This window comes from Scleropages formosus, chromosome 16, assembly GCF_900964775.1.
Source record: "Scleropages formosus chromosome 16, fSclFor1.1, whole genome shotgun sequence".
Taxonomy (NCBI): Eukaryota; Metazoa; Chordata; class Actinopteri; order Osteoglossiformes; family Osteoglossidae; genus Scleropages; species Scleropages formosus.
In genome coordinates this window covers 4728887-4751269 of record NC_041821.1, presented here as the reverse complement: position 1 = coordinate 4751269, position 22383 = coordinate 4728887, and the positions used below count along the sequence as shown (strand labels likewise).

Genomic DNA, 22383 nt, shown 5'->3' with positions numbered 1-22383 from the left:
TGACCATCAGAATTTGAACACATTGTGATATTTGACAAACACTGGGTTTCAGCTAGATGGCCAGAAAGACGTTTACGCACTTTTCTGGTTCTGTGGACACCACAAGCAGGGCATGAAAGAAGGCGGGAGCAGGTGGTGGACTAGTTACAGCTGTTGCTTTGTGATCGGGGACAAGGAGTTCAAATCCTCCCTCCTGCTGTACTTCCCTTAGGTTACTTTTTGCTGAAGTCATAGTAACAGTCTATACAGTATAGTATAAACAGATAATTGTTGGGTAACTCAGTGTACAAACCTGTCTCCCTGAAAAAAGGCATTACGTAAATTAATTATCAATAAATAAATAGCTAAAGAAACGTTATTAATACAAAGATTCCGAGGCTGCAGCGTTTACAAAATTACATACAACAACAGTCTATTAAAAGAAATTAAAATTAATGAAACAAAAATCACAATTAGCGTGAAAGTGTGCAAATAAAGGTGAGAAAACAAGTGAAAGCACTACTCACTCAGTACCACTCGGACAATGAATAAGGATTTATAAAACCAATATTAACTTAACAATAAATAAAGTTAAAAAGCGCACGCTTGTAGTATCAGCTGTGCGAGAGGGGGCGGGCCTTTCCACAGTGACGTCACTGCAGCTCATGTTTATTCACGAAGGGGGCGGTTCCGGCCGGGAACTGGCTGCTTCTGGTTCCAAGACACATAAATACAAAGGGGAGTCGAGGAGCGGAGCGCGCGTAGAGGGAACACAAAGAGAACAGTGAGACAACGTTGGGAAAACACACACGCCCACACACCACGCACGCACGCACGCACGCACGCACGCGCGCGCGCGCACACTCACACACACACGCACACACACACACACACACACACACACACATATACATAGACACACAGAGGCTGACAGAGCGCCGGGGCGAAAACACAAAGAAACCGGGGGAGGCTGGACTGGAGTGTCGGACTGTCCCTGAATGATCAAGACCTACGGAGACAGGTATGTTACACTCTTTTTTACTCTCTTTTCGTTCTGTGTGAAATACAATGGGGTGAACGCGTCATTTCCAGCTGTCAGCTGTGTTAAAAAAAGACCGATCCCCCCGTTCCGTAATGAAACAATCACAATGTAACAGAATACAAGCACCTCCTGTTGTACGTTATACGTTTCACTGTGTGTCCATCTGCCACCTGTTTTGAAAGCATTTGATTCGCTGTTAAAAATCCCCTTAACCACTGTGACTAAATACTCACTGTACCAATTTCGGTGGAAAGAAATGTGATCTCTCTTGCGCTTCAACGATTCCAGAGACGCCGGACGTTAATATTTGGGTGCCCCGCTATGAAATATGAATTTGTGTGTTAATGATGTGTGACATGGCAGCGCGGATATATCGCTAGCACCACCGCCACCACCATCGCCACCACCATCGCCACCACCATCACCATCATCATCATCATCTCCATGTCCCGATGGCGCTTTCCGGCGTTGCCACGGCGGCTCGCGCGTCGCTTTAACGTGGCACACGAGGCTGCGGCGGCGCGTTCCTTCGTTTTTTAAAACGTGAGCTCCTGCGCGCGACTCCCGAGCCTCCCCGACCAGGGTCCCAGTGTCTGTCCTCCTCCTCCTCCTATGTTCCAGTCTTTGGACTAGTTCCAGCTCCAGTCTCAGTCTCTGTCTCTGTCCCAAATCCCAGTCCCGTTACCTGTTCCAGCTCCGGTACCAGTCCGAATTCCAATGAGAATCCCAGTGTCTGTCACATTGTCCGTCCATTTCCCAGCCTTTGTCTCACTCTTTGTCCCAGTCATTGTACCAATCTCTGTTCCAATCCCTGTCCCCTTCTCTTTTCCATTTCCAGTCCTGTTACCTGTTCCAACCCCAGTCCCGGTCCGAATTCCAGCATGAATCCCAGTTTCTGTTCCGGTCTAAGAACCAGTTCCAGTCCTAAAACCTGTTCCAGCCCTAATACAATTCCCAGTCTCTTTCTTGAGCTGATGTCCCAGTTCCAGTCCCGATACCTTTTCCAGTCCCATGTAGCTGTCCTAGCAGACCGGAGGAGCACACTCTCCCATTGAGAGAAAACTGCAGGGACATCGTGTATCATTCTCAGAGGTGGACAAATTCTAAAATCTCGGCATTCTTCAGTAGAATTTTCCAGTTGAAATACTTAAATGTGTATTATTACAATGATGCTACATATGATACGAATGATAACGTGACTACACCTTTAACTACTGTTTTAACATAAATAGCTAATGTTGCATGTTAATCACATCTCTGGTCATCATCTACATGTCAGATATTGGGAGTAAATTAATTATGTTTACCTGAAAAGGTCAAGGGGGGTGCGGTGGCGCAGTGGGTTGGACCGCAGTCCTGCTCTCCGGTGGGTCTGGGGTTCAAGTCCCGCTTGGGGTGCCTTGCGGCGGACTGGCGTCCTGTCCTGGGTGTGTCCCCTTCCTCCTCTGGCCTCACGCCCTGTGTTGCCGGGTAGGCTCCGGTTCCCCGTGACCCCGTAAGGGACAAGCGGTTCTGAAAGTGTGTGTGTGAAAAGGTCAAAAGAGATATTTTTCTGTGATTTTTCTGTTCGACTTTGTCCGTCTTCTCTTTATACATATGATGCACAGCCGGAGTGTGGAGGTTTACCCTTTGTGTTGGAGACGGGGCAGAGAAGAAACAATCCGAGAAGTATTTGAATTTGGTTTCGGAAGCCGCAGATCTCTGGAAACACTCTCTCTGTAATGACTATGGTTCCACGTCTTAGCTGATAAAAATACACGGTCATCTCTTAACTGTACAGATGATCCACGTCACTTTCCAGATTCCCTAAAGTAACATTACCCTTCTCAGATGTCCTCATCATATCTCCATGGATTGACCCTCCTGCTCAAAGGTTGCCTTCATGAAACCCTTGGAAGGCCTCTGCTGGTCGGTACTCGCATGCGAACGCGGGTACATGTACACCTGACCTGCCAGCTAAACTTCTGGGATCATCTCAGACACAATGTCATCCAGTATTTTCAGACTTTTGTGGTTTTTTGCAGTAAACAGTTTAGCATGCTCTCCAGCTTGACCTTCCACCCTTCTCAATGCATGACGAGCAAAGTTCACCAACTTCTTGACTTCAGAACTGACAACATCAAGCTGGCGAGCGTATCTAACCATCTACAACCTACAAGCTACCATTCTCCAGTCTACAACTGCTAGCCTTTAACTTGGTCTATAAACTGCTTGGTTGGGGAGCTAAAGTTTATTGTGAAAAATGTAAATGTTCTATGGATCACTAATAAAGCAAACACGTAAATGTATCTCTGAACTTTGATGTTACTTGTAACAGTAACCATATTATTTTACTCATCTTGTTTTTGTGTGCTCCGTTGTTCTTCATTCCGTCCAACCGACTTTATTAGTAGCTAGACAGTTATAGATGATCGATAAATGCTAGACTACGGTGGATCCCTGTATGTGCTGGATTTAGTTCCAACTGAATTTTTAAATAGCCTTCGTTTGAACTCTTTTATTGAGCAAAGAACTCCATTTAAATCACGTTAATTTCACTGTAATTTCTAGGTCCATCCATTAAAGGCAAAAGTGTTTTTCATTTTGGTTAATAAATGATTACAGTGAATACACAATTTATTGATCTTGAGCTCTGATCAGGTTAATCATTTAGATTAAAAATTCCTTTGATTAAAGTTCAGTAATAATTTTTCTTTTTACTGTTTTCAAATTGTCAGATAAAGCGCATGCATGTTTTATCAGCAGAGTTTTTTTTAAACGCTCTTCTTAGCTGAGGTTTTCCAGCTCAAATTTTGCTTGATGCAAAAGAAATAACGTCAGCTTATAGGTGTACTGGAAGCACATAAATGAAGATAACTTTTAATAAAATCAGTGTACTGGGATTCATCAGGACAAGGCTCACAAACCTCTGTGCTGGAGGGAGTATTCCCTAATGAAAAAAAGATAATGGACAATCGCCACTTGGGCATTGACACTGAATAAGGAGTAAAATTTAATGTATTAATGTTTTCAAAGCGCTTGTTGTCTCAATGTGGTAGTTCCTAGACAGAAATTCTGGGGGGGGCAATTAAGATGCTAATGATCGAGTTGTGCTAACATAGTTAGCATGTTAGCGCAGGCTAACGCTTTTAACAGTTTCCATGTACGCCTGTTGGGCATTTTTCTACATTAACCATATTAGCCCAGGATCAGTGGCAGTGGCGGTAACACAGTTACCGTGTTTATGCCCAACGGTCCTTGTTAGCACAGCCATCACATCAGCCTGGTTAGCATGTTAGCGAGGTTGGCATGGTTAGCAAGCTAGCTCAAGATTCAGAACCAGAGAGTTGCCGAGCCACAGGGACGGCTGACAGCAGCGGCCGTGAGGAGTGACCTTGGAAACCGGCACGCGGAGGTCTGCGTCCCAGCCTACGACACGAGGGAGAAAGACTAAACTGGGCCGCAGATTGCGGTTTGTAGGTCGCGCCTAGCCGCCTACCCTTAATCTAACCCACCAACGGTGGCACCCACCCTTAATCTACCACAAGCAAAGAGCGTTGACATGTGCCGAATGCATTAACCAGCGGAGTATAATGGGATCAGCTGGGCGGGGAGGCTGTGGGAGGGGTGAGGCACTCATCCGTTGGCGGAGGTCATCCTCACTCTCAAATTCCTGTCCTCAAAACCCGATTCGGCCACCGTTTCAGCACTCTTTTCAGTCAGCCTGCGAAATCCTCCTCTTCATCAGTTCGTATTGTGCACTGATCGCTATTGAAGATATTAAGATGCTATTTGTTTTATTCTCAGCGCTTACGCGTGTAAACTGGGATTTTTTTGTTGACGTTGAGTTATCCTTATCAGCACGTATTGACCGCTTTTGCGGATTCTGGGCCGGAGGAAGGATGTCCTCCGATTCTCACGCTTTCGGAAATGCTCTATATTTGGGAAAGGTGAGTCACAGCATGTGGCGGTAACTGGGCAGAACGGAGCAAAGGACATTTTGTTTGTTTGATTTCTGTTGTTTCCGTTCCTTACTTGGTCAGCAGTGACTTGGTTCCTTTGTTTTGTTTCCCCCCGTGAAATATTTCAAATAAATGGTCAGGGGAATCTTCCTTTCAGGATGGTGCACCAAACATAATTGGCTGTACAAAAATGTCTCTTTCTGAAGCATTTGACTTATATTGAAGACTTCATGCGGTAAGGTTAGTAAAAACCACACTCGCCAGATCCGTTCCACCGGTGTTACTGTCATGGTGTCCGGTGTGTCCATGTGTTTCAGAAATACTGGACAATTTTGCTACCTAGCAGTAGATCATGCAAAGGATGGCAGAGGTTGTTTATTGCAATTGTGTGGACAGTGATGGGTGAGGTGGACATGTCAAGTGAAGATCGGCCTGATGTTTGGATAAAGCTGGAGGAAGGAAAAGAAGAGGACGACCAGCAGGTGGCGTAGTGGTTAGAACTGCTGGACTTGAAGGATACAGGTTTGAATCCCGCCTCCTGCTGTAGTACCATTGATCAAGGTACTTACCCTGACTTCCTCCAGTAACAACTGCCTAGGTCTATTAATTTGTAAGTTATTTTAAGTAGTTCAATAATGTAAGTTGCTTTGGAAAAAACATCAGGGAAATGACTAAATATAGGTGACCAAATGGATGGACTCATCCATGATGACTATGGATGCACTGCTTTCCATCCTAGGGACACAAGTTGAGGACAGGACATCCTGGAAGCTCTCCTTTTATCTGGTCGCTATGAGTCGACATGGACTGCACTAAACAGCAGTGGGTAAACACTAGGACCCACATTTGTCCAACCGTTGCCAAAACAGCTATGCCAGTGCATGGTAGTGCGGGGTGCCGCTGGCCACGTTGTGTTTTCGATGAGCGGCAGTCCACCACCTTCATCTGGATCAGGCGTGAACCGCTGTGTCGACTGGAGCCGGCGCTGGCCGCACCTGTTAGCCCACAATGGTCCTCTGGCACCTACAAAACCGTCTTATTTCAGGGAGCTTCCTGCTAAAATGCAAATTTCACCGGTTCACTTCTCGGTGCCTGTCGATGTGACGTGACCACAGTCACAGCCAAAGCAGCAGATGTCAGGAATGGCCGGGAGGGTGTTGCGTTTCATCCTTCTCCATCTACCGCCTCGTTTGGACCTGGCCCCCGGCAATTCTGCAGGCCCAGGCACTTGGAGGAGCCACATGGCCCGGGCTCCCCGCAGGGGCATTTGGCCGTCGGTAGGAAATATGTCGACACACCCCTCGCACCCCAGAAAGATCAGCTCCCTTCCTAAACCACATTTTCATTTGTTGTGTGCAAATATAGAATCATGCCTTTCCTCCCTAAGGAATCGCACTTAAAAGGGAATATGATGCTTTTGTTAATTACCTTCAACCATTAATTAATCTGGACTATTTGGCCTTTGCACAGTGTCGACGTGGAGTGTCTTTGTGGGTAAACCACATTCCAGCTAACCCCAGCTGGTTGTGCTCTGGGGACAGTTGAGCGCTTTATATTTATACACGTAAAAGTATATATTCATGCACACCCTGGACTCCAATTACAGACATCGTTTAGATCAAGGGCCGCTGTTCGCTTGTGTTTATTTTAGAATGGTCATGTCACGGTTTGCTTAGTTGGATCCTGCCGTTTTGGGACCTTGTATTTACGTTGCGGTACATGGTTGTTTGGCTTTGGTTCCTTTGGTCTCTTTGGGTCCAGTGAAACCCGTTTGCCTGGATCACTAACTCTTACTTTTGGAAGACGCCACATATTGCAATTAAGAAAAAAAGAGACATAATTTCAAAGTATAGAGTGTCCGATAGAAGGTACATCGGGACGCTGCAATACGTTGTGCTGTTTGGGAAACACTTAAAAAAAATGCCCTCTACAGTGGACAAAATTGAAGAGTAAAGTCTCAAGGGGATATATAAATAAATAAATAAAAATATATGCATTTTGTATTAATTTAATTCTGATTATGGGTTATTTTACGAGTAATGACATGTGCTTTCTGCTGTGGTTCAGGAATAACCGTGAGTTGGTACGTCGGCTCCACCGGGGATTGGTGGTGCTGGAATGGGCTCCCGACCCATCTTAACGGTTCCGACTTCCCGGGAAGGAGACGTAACAGAGTGTGTAACAAAGACCCTGTGAACTGAACGCTTCCTGGGAAAAGGTCAGCAGCCAGGGACGTGTCTCAGTGATACTACAACCCAACAAAGGCACCGTTGTTTGCGGTTTCAATATGATGCCATACTGTTACTCAAGATGAGCTTTTAAAGTCGCAGTTGCACTTGTTTCCATAATCAAGGCGAATGTACATGGTCCCGGGGAGCAGCTAGGATGACCCAGGGCACCGAAGAGCCATTTGTCCTGGCGAGGTGCTTCCGGAGTCGAACCCGGGCACGGGCTGTAAGAGCCGAGGACCTGATGATTCCCTGAGTGGGCGCTGCCATTCCGAAGTTTCTATTGTTTCTTCCAAGGGATTGAGTGAAAGGGGGTAACAAAGCTGGGTTTGTGCTTCGCTTCTCCTCCGGTTTCCGAATAACCGTACGGCATCTCGGTCCCCCCCGCCAGGGTGCCGAAGGCGTCTGAAGTGCGCGGAGGCACGTGCCGCTCGCCGGTGGCGGTGGGGGAATGTGAAGCAGAGCACTTGTGGCGCTCGCCGGTAGGCATGGTACCACCCACACTGATCCGCTTTACACCAAGAGCGCTAAGTAATGCGGCCAAGAATGTACAAAATGTGACAGGTTGCCTGAAAGCAGAATGTCTTTGTGTTTACCGCCGACCAAAGCTCCATTCAAACGTTTCTGTGTAACACGGGCGCCGTCGTGTGCGTCGCTGCAAAATCAGCGAGCGTTCTTTAGCACCTTGGGTTTTGCGCTGTAATTAAAATGGAATGCACGTTTCTCCAAGTTTGTGGAAAAACACTGTCGTAGAACTACTGATACCATGCGATCATTAATTGATTCACTATCAATAACCACATGTTCACGACAGGGTCATGGTAGTCCAGAGCTTATCCTGGAATCATGGTGTGAGGCTGAGTACACCCTGGATGGGACAGAAGTCCATCAAAGAGCAATCACACACAATCACTGACACGCGCACACACTAAGGGCAGTTTAGAGCCTTCAGCTCGCATGTCTTTGCACAGTGGGAGGAAACCAGAGCACTTGGAGGAAACCCACTTGTACACAGGGAGGACATCCAGACTCAACTAACTGAGCCAGATGTGAACTCATGCCTGAACCTGCGGCCGGATATTTACTGAGCAACGATTTTGAGCATCCACACATGGAATATGAAATTTGCATTCCTGCCAGATTTGCATATATGTAGATTAATGATAACTCAGTATTAATGCACATGTGTTTCTGTAGATTGGAACGCGGTCGCTCGCTAGGTATCCACGCAGTTTGCCTTTGGAGCCTGGCTGGAAGGAAAATACAGCTCTGATTTGTGTGTGTGTGTGTGTCTGTGTGTGTGTGTGTGTGTTCCATGCTGTGCGTACAGCCATGTGTTCTGCGTTGCCTTGACGATGAAAAGGTAGGTGCAATAGGGGAAGGAAGGGTGTGTTGGTGCGTGTGTGTATGATCCAGGGCGTTGCATTCAGGGAACAGTGGTGCGTGTTCCGGATCTCAGACATCATACCTCGCCCTGATTAAAGAGGTCAGGCGGAGCGCTTTTGTTTAGTCTGTTCCGGAACAAAGCCGCGCTCCTCTTGTCTGGCCAGGACGCTTCCCTTCTCATGTCTGCTTCTCATCACATGGCATTTTGTCTTTGTGTCTCACCTTTCCTGCAGCTCTCTCAACAAATCACGGGCTGGGTGACAGGTCGCTGGCGTGAAAATCTCGTGCGATCGCGACCTGTCGTTTCACCGCCGCTACCCAGAGTGCCGTTTCCGAAACACTCACTTACAGGCCCCTTGGGCCCAGTTTACTTTGTACTGTGTTTAGAGAAGTGGATGAGTGCAAGGCGATCGCTGAGATGTGCTTTAAATATATCCGTCAATTTTTTTTTCCTTCCCTTGACCGAACAGCACCGTGCACAGGCATATTCATATATAAAAAAAAAAAAACGGTTATTACCATGTGATGGTAATAAAAAATGTTTGTCCCACTGGTGGGATGTGACGTGTGGTGATGTTTTTGGCTAAAGGGCATACGTGTAAGAATGCGAGAGACCTAAATGCGAAAATGGCCAAATGTAAATTCTATTTCTAGAACATGAAAATGACACTTGGCCTTGAGCAGCGAAAAAATCCTTACAGGGATACAGTACACAGATGCTTTGTGTTACAGGCACAAATTTTCCAATCAGTTAATATTTGCTCGTTTGTTTATTTGCTCGCCTTTCATTTTCTTGTATATCTTCTCGAAATGTGTCTTGTGTTTTCCCTCCGAGCTGATAGGAGGCAGTATAGAGCACCTCAAGAGACCAGCAGTGTGAGAGCACTTTAATTCAACTCGGTTGCCCCGTGTTTACAGTTCATGTGTGGCGTTCCTGAGTGTTGGTGATCAGTATAAGATGAATAAGACTACACGTATTTATGGGATGAATCATCAGCGAGCGATATTGAACGGGAGTTTGTGGAAATGACCATTTGTATAATTTCAAATTAGTTTTATATTCAGTGTTGCTCTTAACAAAAGTATTAAAAGGAAAAGTCTTGCAGATGTTTTTTTTTTTTGTTCACTATAGCTTCATCCATGACTTTTACAGAACCTAATCTGAATAGATCAAGTTCTTTTATCCTTTGGTTGTTCGTGGCTTGTGGAAAATATCCCTTTGGAGTTATGAACAAACGGAGTTGAAGTTGTCCTTGGAAGTGGAGGAGCCGGTGTAATTGTGGAGTGTGCTGAAATACTCCAAGGAGGTGTACTCATTTTTCCCCCCTGGACGTCATTTGCTTACATCCCTCTTCTGTTCCATCTTTCCCCAGGGCCCCTAGAAGAAGAGCTTGGAAGGCATGCAAAGTTGTGAAATATCTTCAGACAGCACTGATGATCCCCTTAGTAGCAGCCTACGCAGTCAGCGGCAACCTCGAATAGTAGTAATCGGCGCAGGCTTGGCTGGCCTCGCGGCGACCAAAACCCTACTGGAGAACGGCTTAACCGATGTCGCGGTCCTAGAGGCGTCTGACCGAATTGGTGGGAGAGTGCAAAGCGTTCAGCACGGTAAGATCGGTGGGAAAATGGTGCGGCCTCACTCACCTTTTCACTACGGCGGCGTGGCTCTATTTGAACCGTAAATTTTACAGAAGTAACTACATCTGGTCCATCCATAACAGAAAGTTTACGCATCTCACTCCCCTCCTCATTTAGTTTCTATTCATTTGGCGTTGACTAGTACTGTAGTGGCAATAACTGCTTGTTTTGGACCTAAAGGTTGCAAGTTCTAATCCCACCTCCCTCCAGCTCCAGTACCCCTGAGCAATGTACTTATCCAAACTTGCACCGGTAAAAAATTGCCCAGCTGCATAAACGGGTAAATAATTGTAAGTAGCTTAATATTGTCGCTCAGTTTGCAGAAAATTGTCGGCCGAGCGAAGAAATGTTTAATTTTGCAGGCAATATTTTTGCGTGATGGATTGACGCATACTTTCAAGCAGCGCTGTATATGAACCCTAAGGGATGGTCACTATTCTTGTATGAAATATTAAAATAAGCTTACGAAAACTTATGGTTTACATTTTTTATATAATACAGTATAAGAGGATACGATGGTGTTGTCGAAAAAGAAAGCTGTCGTAAGTGGAGGACCACCCGCAGCTGTTCGTTTTGGTGCAGCAGGTAGCATAGTGTTTAGCGCTACTGCCTTCCACTCCAAGCGCCCGGGTTCGAATCCCACCTCCTGAGCAAGGTACTTCCCCTGAATTGATACGGTGAAAATTACCCAGGCGTATGAAAGGGTAAATCATTGTATGTAGTTTGGTGTACAAGTCCAACATTGTAAGCTGTTTGTGAGAAGAGCATCAGTACGTGGAATAAATAAATAAAATAAGTAGGTAAATAAGCGCACACTCTTCCGCTTGATGTAAGGCATCCACGTGGTAAAATGGCCCGCTGTACCTCCTCATCCAGGACAAGCGACTTTGGAGCTGGGAGCCACCTGGATCCATGGCGCCCACGGCAACCCCATATTCCACCTGGCGGAGGACAACGGCCTGCTGGAGCATACCACGGACGGGGAGCGCAGCGTGGGCCGCATCAGCCTCTACACCAAGAACGGTGTGGCCCACTACCTGACCAACAGCGGCTGGAGGATCCCCAAGGACCTGGTGGAGGAGTTCAGCGACCTGTACAATGAGGTGTGCGCCATGGATCCACACAGACCTTTAGTCCTAAAAGCACTTCATACCTCTAAATAGAACAATAAGCTCTTCCACGTGGTAAAATTATTTTCTATAGGCTTCCTCTAGGGTACAATAGCAGCACCCCTCATTAAACTTACAGCCTTTTCCTGTTTCACCTTAACTGATTTTCAGTCTCTGATGGACACTATTTCTCATTTTGACTCCAGCAACTGATATTTTTACAGTTATTCATTCAGTGGACACTTCTTTCTAATTCAGCTCAAAATGTTAAGATACATCCAATTATTTACTAAATTATACAGCTGAGTAATTTTATTGGAGCAATTTAGGGTAAGTACCTTCCTCAGGGGTACTATAACTAGAGGTGGGATTTGAACCCGTGACCTTTGGGTCCAAAGGCAGCAGCTCTCATCTCAGCTATGCCAGTATGATTTCTATATTGTGTTATCGTAATGTTTTGTGACAGTTGTGACTAATGAATTGAACTTTGGACACGAACTTTTTCTTTCTTTCTTTCTTTCTGTTGTCACTTCCCTAAGTCAGACGTTACACAGGTGCTACACTTTCAACATACTTTGTGCATTTCTGTGGATGGACGATTGACGTTTTCCAGAACAGGAACGGCGTGGCGTACTCTGCGTGTGTGTGTGTGTGTGTGCGCGCGTGCGAGCGCCCACTTCCCCGTTTCCTTCGAAACGCTGTATTTGTTTGAGCGGAGAGGAAGGGACTGTCGTTTAATTCCCTCTGTGGCACACCTTGTCGCAGTGAGCGTGAGGACATCGCCCAGAGAGCGGAGACGTCACCCGTCGTGTTGTTTATCATTACAGCTAGAAAAAGAGATCCCGGACAGACGAGTGACACATTTTCGAATCCCGCTGACGTGCATCTCTGGGGCTCTGTGCTCGTTGCCGTGAGGGACCCGTCCCGGTCCGCCCGTCAAACCCGTGTTCCTAGTACGGTGGAGGGGGTAGTGCAGTTGGCGCCACCAACCCCCCCCGGTTGATCCGCCGCACCCACCGCAGCCAGGGAGGGAAACCGGACCCTACGTTGGAAAGTGATACGGAGGGAAGACCAGCACGGTGTGTGACCTGGGCCCTGCCAGCCATGCGTACTGTTACTGTAGGCAAACTCCCAGCATCCCTTGCGGCAGGAGAAAAAACACACATGTCCCGAGGTGGCCTTTGAGATCATCGGAGGGGAATTTCGGTGTACCCTGGAGTTGTGCGCTGTGAAACGCATCTCGCCGCGACGCGTGCGGAACTTCCGTCGAGGAGCAACGCAACCGACGGGCTTTCTCGGCAGCTTCCTGTCTGCTGTTTAAGTCACACTTAGCAGTGCTCTTTGCAAACACTCATGCGCTCACTCGGGCTTCTTATAACAGGGTCCCACATAACGACAAACTGCCACAGCGGCTTACGAACATACACATATCCCTTTTTAATAGCGGACCTGCGATTCAGTGCAGTGGCATTTTGCCTGTTACACGGTCATTTTATGTCCACAGCGGGTGGAAAACAAGTCGATATTAACATGCCGCCAGAAGTAGGTTTTAAAAGGAACTTTTCAGTTGCTGTGTGACCACCTTGTACTCTGGTACAAACCGGTTCAACGAGGGACGCGATCATAAAACGTACTGGTAATAAAAGTGTATTTCTGTGCATATTTACAATTGTCAGATAAGGGTCAAGGGGCGCGGTAGCGCAGTGGGTTGAACTGGGTCCTGCTCTCCGGTGGGTCTGGGGTTCGAGTCCCGCTCGGGGTGCCTTGCGGCAGACTGGCGTCCCGTCCTGGGTGCGTCCCCTCCCCCTCCGGTCTTATGCCCTGTGTTGCCGGGTTAGGCTCTGGCTCCCCGCGACCCCCTATGGGACAAGCGGTTCAGACATATAAAGGTCACGACTGCACTGTTTCCAGCCACCTCTGAGGTTTTCTTTTTTCAGTATGTGTCACTGCCTGGTGCCTTCACGGTCTTCCGAGGTGTTGACCGGTCGCTGTTGCGGTCCGGCAGGTCTATGAGCTGACCCAGGAGTTCTTCCAGAATGGGAAGCCCGTCGGAGCAGAGAGCCAGAACAGCGTGGGCATTTTCACCCGTGACCTGGTGCGGAAGAAGATCATGGTGGACCCCGATGACTCGGAGGCCAGCAGGAGACTCAAACTGGCCATGCTGCAGCAGTATCTGAAGGTTAGCGCCGCACTCGAGAATTGTTTTCGGAAGGATCATTTATTTAGGATAGATAGCTAACATGTATCAGCAGCTTTGCTTTAGCATTAACAGTAAGCCTACATCAGGTTGTGAGCATCACGACCTTTGACCCATCCTGTTTTTGGTCATAGCTTTATATAATGCTATATGGATTTGCCTTCTTGGTCTCAGTTGGTCTTTCATAGGTGTCATGACACCACTGGTTAATGCAGCTTTCTGCAGCAGGTAGCGTACCGGTTACAGCTGTCGTGTCATAGTCCCCAGGGTTGATTCCCTTTCCCACTGCAGTACTTCTGGTCAAGGTACTTACCCTGCAGTGATAAGGTAAAAATGGGGGAATCATTGTAAGGGGCTTTGTCTACTAACCTAGATTTGTTAATTTAGCCGACGCCATAGGAACCAATGCTAACCGCAGTGCTGGTCCCAGTGCTGCCTACCTAATGTTGTAGGCTTCCTTGAGAATAAATGATAGTCTTCAAGTCCTTTAGTCTGCAGCACAGCAAATGTTAGACCAGCATTTTCTCTCATTTTGCTTTGCTGAGCTTTCCACTGTTGTAGAACGTGTGAAAACCGGCTGATCTGTATCCTTTCCGCCGGCAGTTTCCCTTAATTGCAGTTTATCCACAACGTCTTAGTGTAACTGGACGTTCAGCCCCATTGCTGTATTTGACCGCGATGAGTCCGAGTCGTTCGAGAGCGACGGTGTTGACTGCACGTGCGCCCCAGTATGTGTCTCCACCCCCAGGTGGAAAGCTGCGAGAGCAGCTCCCCCAGCATGGACGAAGTGTCGCTCAGCGAGTTTGGCGAGTGGACCGAGATCCCGGGTGCCCACTACGTCATCCCTGGTGGCTTCATCAAGATTGTAGAGCTCCTCGCTCAAGGCATCCCGGAGCGCGTGGTGCGGCTCAACAAGCCCGTCCGTCGGATCTACTGGAACTACTCGGCTCAGCAGCAGGCGGAGATCGGTGACGCCGAGGACCACAACGGAGACCGGCGGCCGGGCGCTGGCTGCCCCGTTCGCGTCGAGTGTGAGGACTGCGAGTCCTTCGCCGCCGACCATGTGATTGTGACGGCCTCACTGGGAGTGCTGAAGAAGAGCCACGAGTGGCTGTTTTCACCCAGTCTGCCCGAGGATAAGGTGCTGTCCATCCAGAAGCTGGGCATCAGCACCACCGACAAGATCTTCCTGGAGTTCGCCGAGCCCTTCTGGAGCCCCGAGTGCAACAGCATCCAGTTTGTGTGGGAGGACGAGGCGCAGCTGGAGCAGCCGGTGTACCCCGAGGAGCTCTGGTACCGCAAAATCTGCAGCTTCGATGTGCTGTACCCGCCCGAGCGCTACGGCCACATGCTGAGCGGCTGGATCTGCGGCGAGGAGGCTCTGCTCATGGAACGCTGTGACGACGAGACCGTAGCCGAGACCTGCACTGAGCTGCTGCGCAAATTCACAGGTCAGCGGTGGTCCGTGCGCTGGGTGGGGGTGCTGCCGTGCTGCCCGGCGATGCAGGGATTTAGAAGCGAAGCCATTTTTCTAAGTGTAAAAATTGTGAGCGTTATGAGCACCCTGGGACAAATGCGGTTTTTGAACAGTTTTGAAAGTAAGCACAGAAATGCGGAGTGTCTGAGGAACTGCAACACACTAATTTTCTCATCTCTTGGACATCCTTGCGGGTGCAGGATGAGTTGAAATCGTTGGAAACCTTGGGTTATTCCCGAAAAACGTGCCTTTCGAAGAACAGCCCTGACCTTGTTGACCGCACCGTGTTTTCATCACTGCTATTTTGCTTAATTTAAGTCACTTCTGAAACAGGTTTATATTTACATTTACATTTATTCATTTAGCAGACACTTTTCTCCGAAGTGACATACATTGAAAATACAATGTGTTCATTACATTAGCGGAAAGAGACGCTTAGATGCCGATGTGTGATTCTAAAGTGCAGTCAGTTTGTTTCTTTCCACCATATGAACCAATGTTCATCACACGAGTAGCTGCGTAAAACTTTATCCGAATATCAACGATTCCATCCTAGTAATTAAATTTAAAAAAAATTGTAAATTGTAAATATATGTTACATAAACAGGAGTAGTTGCGTGAAGGTTTGTCCATTGTTTCATAGACGTGATCTCAAAGTTATAGAGCATTAACACTTACACCTTACATGAACTTAAGAGATGATGGGTGAAGTGAGTCTGGAAGAGGTGAGGTTTAAGACCCTTTTTAAATGTGGACAGAGATTCAGCAGTTCTGAGAGAGAGGGGGAGCTCGATCCACCGTAACGGAGCCAGAACCGAGAGCCTCCGTGCTTTACCTTTTGTGCGTGGATCTACCAAACGGGCAGACGTGGAGGAGCTTTACAGGTTTTTAAATCTGTAAGGTTAATAATATAAATACAGATTTTTAAAGCTGTTTATAACAGTACATAATGACTCAGTTCTGTGCAGTGTTTTGAAGTGACACTTGCCAAAGCATTTGGCAGATGCTTTTCTCCAAAGTGGCACACAATTCAGAGTAAACAAAAGGCTAATAATAACAGACAAAGAGCTTTAGATGCAAACACAGGATTATCGACTCGCAGCTTGTGCGTCCGATACCACCGCGTTGCTGATACATCCCTCAAGTATCTGCCTGTGCAAGTGACATTCAAATAGGAATCGCAGCAGATGATGTTGGGCTCATTTAAGTAGCTGTCAGGTAATCAGGAGAGAAATGTGTCTGAAAGATGTTTGAGATCCTGCTTGAATGTTGGGAGGGATTCAGCAGCTTCGAGGGACAGAGGGAGCTCGGTTCATCACATTGGAGCCAGCATGAGGGCCGGTGGATATTTGATTTTGAACCTTTCTTAAGCGGAGAGCTCGACAAGCAAGCGGCTGCATGCGAGTGGTACAAGCATACCATTCGCCCATCTGTAGCAGCACGGTTTAACACTCACACCCTGAGGACCATTTAGAGTGACCAGTCCACCTGAATTCATGTCTGTGGATGATGAGAGGAAACCCACACAAACACAGGGAGAACACGCAAACTCCACGCAGACCGAGTAGGGATCGAACCCATGTTCGGTCCCACTATTCAGGCACTGCGAGACAATAGCGCTACCCGCTGTGCCACTGTACTTTTCAGGCATCTCCTGGACTTTGCCGAAGCCGAACGTATAATGAGCGTGGAGGAGTCGAGCTTGTGCTCGGCGGGTGGGTGGGAGGATCCCTGTCAAAACACAGCCCTCTCAGTGACCCTGAAAAGCATACAGCTGTTAAGCGAGTCGAGGCGGGGGGGGGGACGAGTGGCTGACGGATCGGTCAATGAGGCCGCTCTGAGGGTCTGGCATCCAGTCTGATGAGACGCTTAAAGTGCTTAGAGAGCTCTCCTTTGCAGGTGTCTCCCACAGGTGAGGCAGCTTTGTCGTCACCCCCGGACCCCCCCCATTGCAGTCTGACACAGGCCGGCAATGTGTTCGCTCTTATGTGTGTAATGACCAGTTCCATATGTTGCTTTAGAGGAAATCATGCGTGTAGTAGAAACACGCAAGTAGCGCAGGTGTAAGAATAAGTGAACAAGTTGCAGTGGTTAAATCAAGTAGATAAGTAGAATTAGGTGTGTAAATCATGGTAATTTATTCATTTTATCTGCTTGTTTTAAGTCCTTATCATTATTTGACCTAAGAATAAACTGAAGAGGGGCCCATCAGAGTGTGGAAAACAAGTCTCAATCTGTGCAGTTTCCCCTGCACTAATAATTCTTCATTCGTTCATTCGTTCTTTCAACGTATCTGTTTGTGCGGGAGGAAAAACTGGCATTTTCCTTCTTAATCTTTTATAAAAATTTTCATTTGCACCAGCGTGAACACGACTTGTGTTTCTGCGGCCAGCTGATAGATGGCGGTAAAGAGCAATAAACAGCAGTATGGGACCGGATTAATTCAACTCGCTTTCATGGTGTTTACAGCTTGTGTCCAGTGTTTCTGATATGTCTGGAATTTTTTCAGAACTTAAGACTTCCCTCATTTTATCGGCTGGTTATTATTATGTTTTTTTCTTGTCTTTGCGTTCAAGTTTCTTAGGAGTTTTGAACAACATAATTATGAACAGACCTCTGGTCCCAAATGTGTCATAAGCTGACAGGCAAATTTTCTTTTTTGTATTTACACACACGTTTAAAATGAGTTCGAACGACATTCTTTGGGTGCAACGCTGCTTGTGTAGACATTTTCGATGATGGCGCAAGTCATCGTGTTCTTTGTTCCCATGTTTGTGGCGCAGGGAACCAGAACATTCCGAAGCCCCGCAGGATCCTGCGCTCATCCTGGGGCAGCAACCCGTTCATCCGCGGGTCCTACTCGTTTACACGGGTGGGCTCCAGCGGGGGCGATGTGGAGCGGCTCGCCATGCCGCTACCTTACGCCAAGAGCACCAAAGCCCCGGTGAGTAGCCACAACCACAGTAGACCATCTACTGAACCACCGAGGAAGTCCATCTATTTCATGCAGTGCTTAGTACTATGTTCATAAGTACAATAGGCGACATGAACGACACGGTACGTCTCACAGTTATTTATGGGACATGAGAGAAATATGCATATTTACATTTATTCACTTAGCTGACACTTGTCTCAAAAGCAAATTATAATGTTTATCTACTTACAGTTATTTACTCATTTATTCAGCTGGGTAATTTTTACTGGAGCAATTCAGGGTAAGTACCTTGATCAAAGGTAGTGCAGCCACAGGTGAGATTCAAACCTGTGATTTTGGGGTCCCAAAGAAGCAGCTCTAACCCCTACACCATTTAACTACCACTGCGTACTAATGTAACACAAGTTAATTAGTGTTACGCTACAGTGATTTACCCATTACACACAATGGTATTTGTTTTTTCTGGAACAATCAAAGTATGTACCTTGCTCAGGGGCGCTGAAGTAGAAAGTGGGATTCGAACCCAATGTTGGGTCACGTTGATGTTGGATCTCCTTTCTCTCCTCCACCCTCAGCCTCTACAGGTGCTTTTTGCTGGAGAAGCCACCCACCGAAAATACTATTCCACTACCCATGGTGCTTTGCTGTCAGGGCAGAGGGAGGCGAATCGCCTAATAGAGATGTACCAGGATTTATACAATGCAGAAACCACGAAGCCTAACATGTAAAACGAACCACTGACTAGTGAATACAAATATGTGTTTATGCTTTCTGTATTTTAACTGATACCAATAGTAGGGCATTAAATCTCGTTTTTACTGTAAGTAGTCACAGTTACGTAGATATAAATTCCTTGGAGATGTACTGTTAAAAGGCGGCCGAGGCGCCGTCCTCTCCGCTCTTGATTCCTTTCGGATTTTTAATCAAGAAATTAATATGTTTATATATTACAGTTCACTGATTTTAACTTTTTGTAAGTGCCTTCTGTATTTAATGTCATGTTACTGAAGACGAATCCATGGCTGAAATGAATAAACCATATGTTAATGTCAGCAGTGTGTGTCTGTGTGTGTGTGTGTGTCTATGTGTGTCTGTGTGTGTTTGTGGGCCTTTTTTTTTTTTTTAAAACAAATATCTCAACTGTGAAAACAAAGTATTGCGTTGCACATGTGGCGGGGGGCATGTCGAGGCGCTTTGTGCAGCAGGGTTTCCAAGTATGATATCTGGTGTCATGTGATGATAAGATTATGCAAACTATGTAGCCCTTCACAAACTCCCTTTCCTGGGTAATGCAGCATGTTTCTATCGGTCACTGTCAATTCCAGAGTGTTCACCTTCAATGAATGGCCCTCTGTCTTTTAATTTCACCTCTGCCGAAGGCCCGCTCCCGTCCTGGCTGTGTCCCCTCCCCCTCCAGCTTTACGCCCTGTGTTGCAGGGTTAAGCTCCGGTTCACCGTGACCGGGACAATCGCCTTCGGACTGTGCGTGCGTGTGTGCGCGTGTGTGAAGGCCCTCTGTGCTGCCTCCTGCTGGCCGGATAGTGGAACTGCCCGAGGCTCCAAGATGCACTGGATCCACACTGACTCAGGGGTCTGCTGGGGGTTCATGCTGCCCAACACAATGCCTTATAAAACTCCTTGCTGCCTACATATAGACCAACAAAGATCATGTTTACATAATTTTATTATGTCACATCTACAAGCTGCCTTTTTTCTTGGATAAAATTGGATTGTAGTGATTTGCACTAGGGGGTGTGGTGGCGCAGTGGGTTGGACCGCAGTCCTGCTCTCCGGTGGGTCTGGGGTTCGAGTCTCGCTTGGGGTGCCTTGCGATGGACTGGCGTCCCGTCCTGGGTGTGTCCCCTCCCCTTCCAGCCTTGTTCCCTGTGTTGCCGGGTAGGCTCCGGTTTCCCGTGACCCCGTGAGGGACAAGCGGTTCTGAAAATGTGTGTGTGTGTGTGTGTGTGTGTGTGTGTGTGTGTGTGTGTGTGTGTGTGTGATTTGCACTAATGAGGGGTGCAGTGGGTTGGGGTGGGTCTGGAGTTCAAGTCTCTCGTGGGTTGCCCTGCGATGGACTGGTGTCCCGTCCTGGGTATGTACCCTCCTCCTCCAGCCTTATGCCCTGTGTTGCTGGGTTAGGCTCCGGCTCCCTCCGACGCAGCCGGGTAATGTCTAGCGTATAAATAAAGGATAAGTGCTGTGCTCAAAGGTTCTGCAGCAGGAGGTGGGATTTGAACTTGCAATCATCAGACTCAAAGGCAGCAGTTCTAACTACTAAGCTGCCTGTAGTGCCAGTTTCACCGTCTAGAACCACATATTCACTCAGCTGTGAACATCAGCCCTACATCCAATCTCTGCAAAGTCCCTATGGGCTGGAATCCTGGACCGGATGCTCTGCCAGCTGAGCTCTTTAGACACTTGAACTTATCTTTCTAAGAAAGTCTAAAAACATTACTGCTCAGAACAGACCACCATCCCTGTTAATTAATACACCCTTTCCCTGGCTCGGATTTCTCCGACAGCTGGTTAACTGTTGAACTGGTTTAACGGGAGTACTTGAGGTAGAATCTCATCTGGCACAGTAAACATTTTAGTCCTGCTTGCTGGATGTGTCACATTTCAGTGTGATGCTCAGTATGAGATTTACTTTTGACACGGACCTAATTTGACGTACTTTGGCTGCACAACACTGTAAACTGCAGAGATCAAAGGCATTGGCTGAACAAAGGTAAATAATAATAATAATAATAATACTTCTTATTATCATTACACCGTCTCACCACTTGCAATGAATAGTAAATCAAATCATTCATAATGATATTGCCTTCCTAGGGAATTCTGCCCTGTTCACGTAAGGCTTTTCTTTGCTTTTTTTGACTTTTAGCGCTAGTTTTATATTTGATAATTTTACGTATTTTATTTACGCACAGTAATAGAATAATGATACCGAAAATAAAACATATCACAAAAAACGGTCACCGTAACAACGTAGTAAACATATTATCTGTACGTGCATGAGGACAGGCCATCCAAGCCTGTCTTTTCCCACCATTTGGACACACAACTAGTAGAACGGTGACTGAATATAAATAAGAGAAACTTAAGATGGAAAGATTTCTACTTTGGAAGCGACTTTCCACGGACTTTTCCAAATGTCATCCGTCTTTCTGTCAGGCCGTCCCGCTGTTTAGTTTCTATATTTACCGTCTCACGGTCTGAGGACACTGAACGCGCGACTGACCGTTCCCATAGGGACGCCGCGCCCGCGGCCTAATGGTCGGCGTTATTAAATTGAAACTATACAGTGTGCCACTGTGCGATTTTATGGAATACAATTTGCCTTTTGTGGGCAGCAGGCGTCGGACAGGCAACCAGGACTTTTCAATACTTCATGGTGTTCATGCAGAAGTTCCCAAAATCTGCTGCTTCACTTTCCCTCCAATGATTTCATGCGTTCGTGTCGTGCTACAGGGCTTTTAAGTGTAAAAAAATAAGGAAACATCCACAACAATGTCAGTATGCAAATAGTTTCTTGTTTTATGCTCATTTATGCTCGGTGATCTCACGGGTTCCCATAAATGGCCCCTGTGAAGTGTTTACCCTCCCAAGTCAAGTGGCCAAAGAGCTCAGCGTGGGACGTTCCCAGACTCGGCCCAACGCTGACGGATGCTCATGTTCGGCGGTCACCCTGCCGCTCGGGTTCGGGGGCCGTCCGGCGCCCGACTGACCAGAGACAGTCGTGCGTGAAAGTGTCCGACTGAGACGTTTTTAAAAGCTGAATGATGCGGCGACCGTTCCGTCTGATTATACAGGTATGTGTGTTTCCTACTGTTTTATGCCATCATACTGCATGTTTATGATATTAGTCTTTGCAGGGGATTGAGGGTTTTTGATAAGATATATTCTTTAAATTTTTTTCTATTTCTTTCTAATGACCATGTTAGAGCATCATTTTCACTGAAAAACATATGATTGATCTACTATCTCTATTTAATCTTATGTTTGCCACCACAAGTCGTAACAGACCAGACTAACACAGCAAATATTAATTTAACGTGTTGCAGGTTGTGTAGTGGTTACGCAAACGGCGTAACAGACTTCTACCGAAACGGTAGCAGCCAGACCCACCAGGAGAGCAACTGACTGAGGTACTGACTCTAATCCTAGAATACCACAAATAATGTAATATTGCTATTGGAACAATTGCCTTTATTGCGCTCATTATATTGCATCGTGTGGCATGATATATACAAATGTATGTCAACGGTGCACATGTTTTTTTCAATTATCTATCATACCACATTAATAACTGTATATAGAGACAAGTGCATATTCATAAAAACTGAATCTTACCAAATATTATTGTACAGATTTAAGAAAAAGGCCATTTATGAAATACTGACAAATTGTGGTGATTATGGTCGTAACTGCACTGGTGCCAAAAGCACGGC

At 46.8% G+C, this 22383-nt stretch overlaps 1 protein-coding gene across 1 annotated transcript; it reads left to right on the top strand.

The window, feature by feature from the left end:
• Positions 1-860: 860 nt before the first annotated feature.
• smox (spermine oxidase) lies at positions 861-18984 on the top strand. Its single transcript, XM_029258838.1, has 7 exons — positions 861-1000; positions 9946-10184; positions 11091-11317; positions 13329-13502; positions 14269-14971; positions 17781-17941; positions 18508-18984. Exons 2-7 carry the CDS (start codon positions 9977-9979, stop codon positions 18658-18660), a joined length of 1626 nt encoding a protein of 541 aa, XP_029114671.1. The 5' UTR covers positions 861-1000; positions 9946-9976; the 3' UTR covers positions 18661-18984.
• The last annotated feature ends 3399 nt before the right edge of the window (positions 18985-22383 follow it).

What these genes read in the sequence shown, in the direction of transcription:
- smox (XM_029258838.1), top strand. Translation starts at nt 9,977, where the DNA reads ATGCAAAGTTGTGAAATATCTTCAGACAGCACTGATGATCCCCTTAGT. An exon ending in TCAGCGACCTGTACAATGAG is followed by an intron (nt 11,318 to 13,328) that starts GTGTGCGCCATG and finishes GCGGTCCGGCAG; the next exon opens with GTCTATGAGCTGACCCAGGA. An exon ending in GCTGCTGCGCAAATTCACAG is followed by an intron (nt 14,972 to 17,780) that starts GTCAGCGGTGGT and finishes TTTGTGGCGCAG; the next exon opens with GGAACCAGAACATTCCGAAG.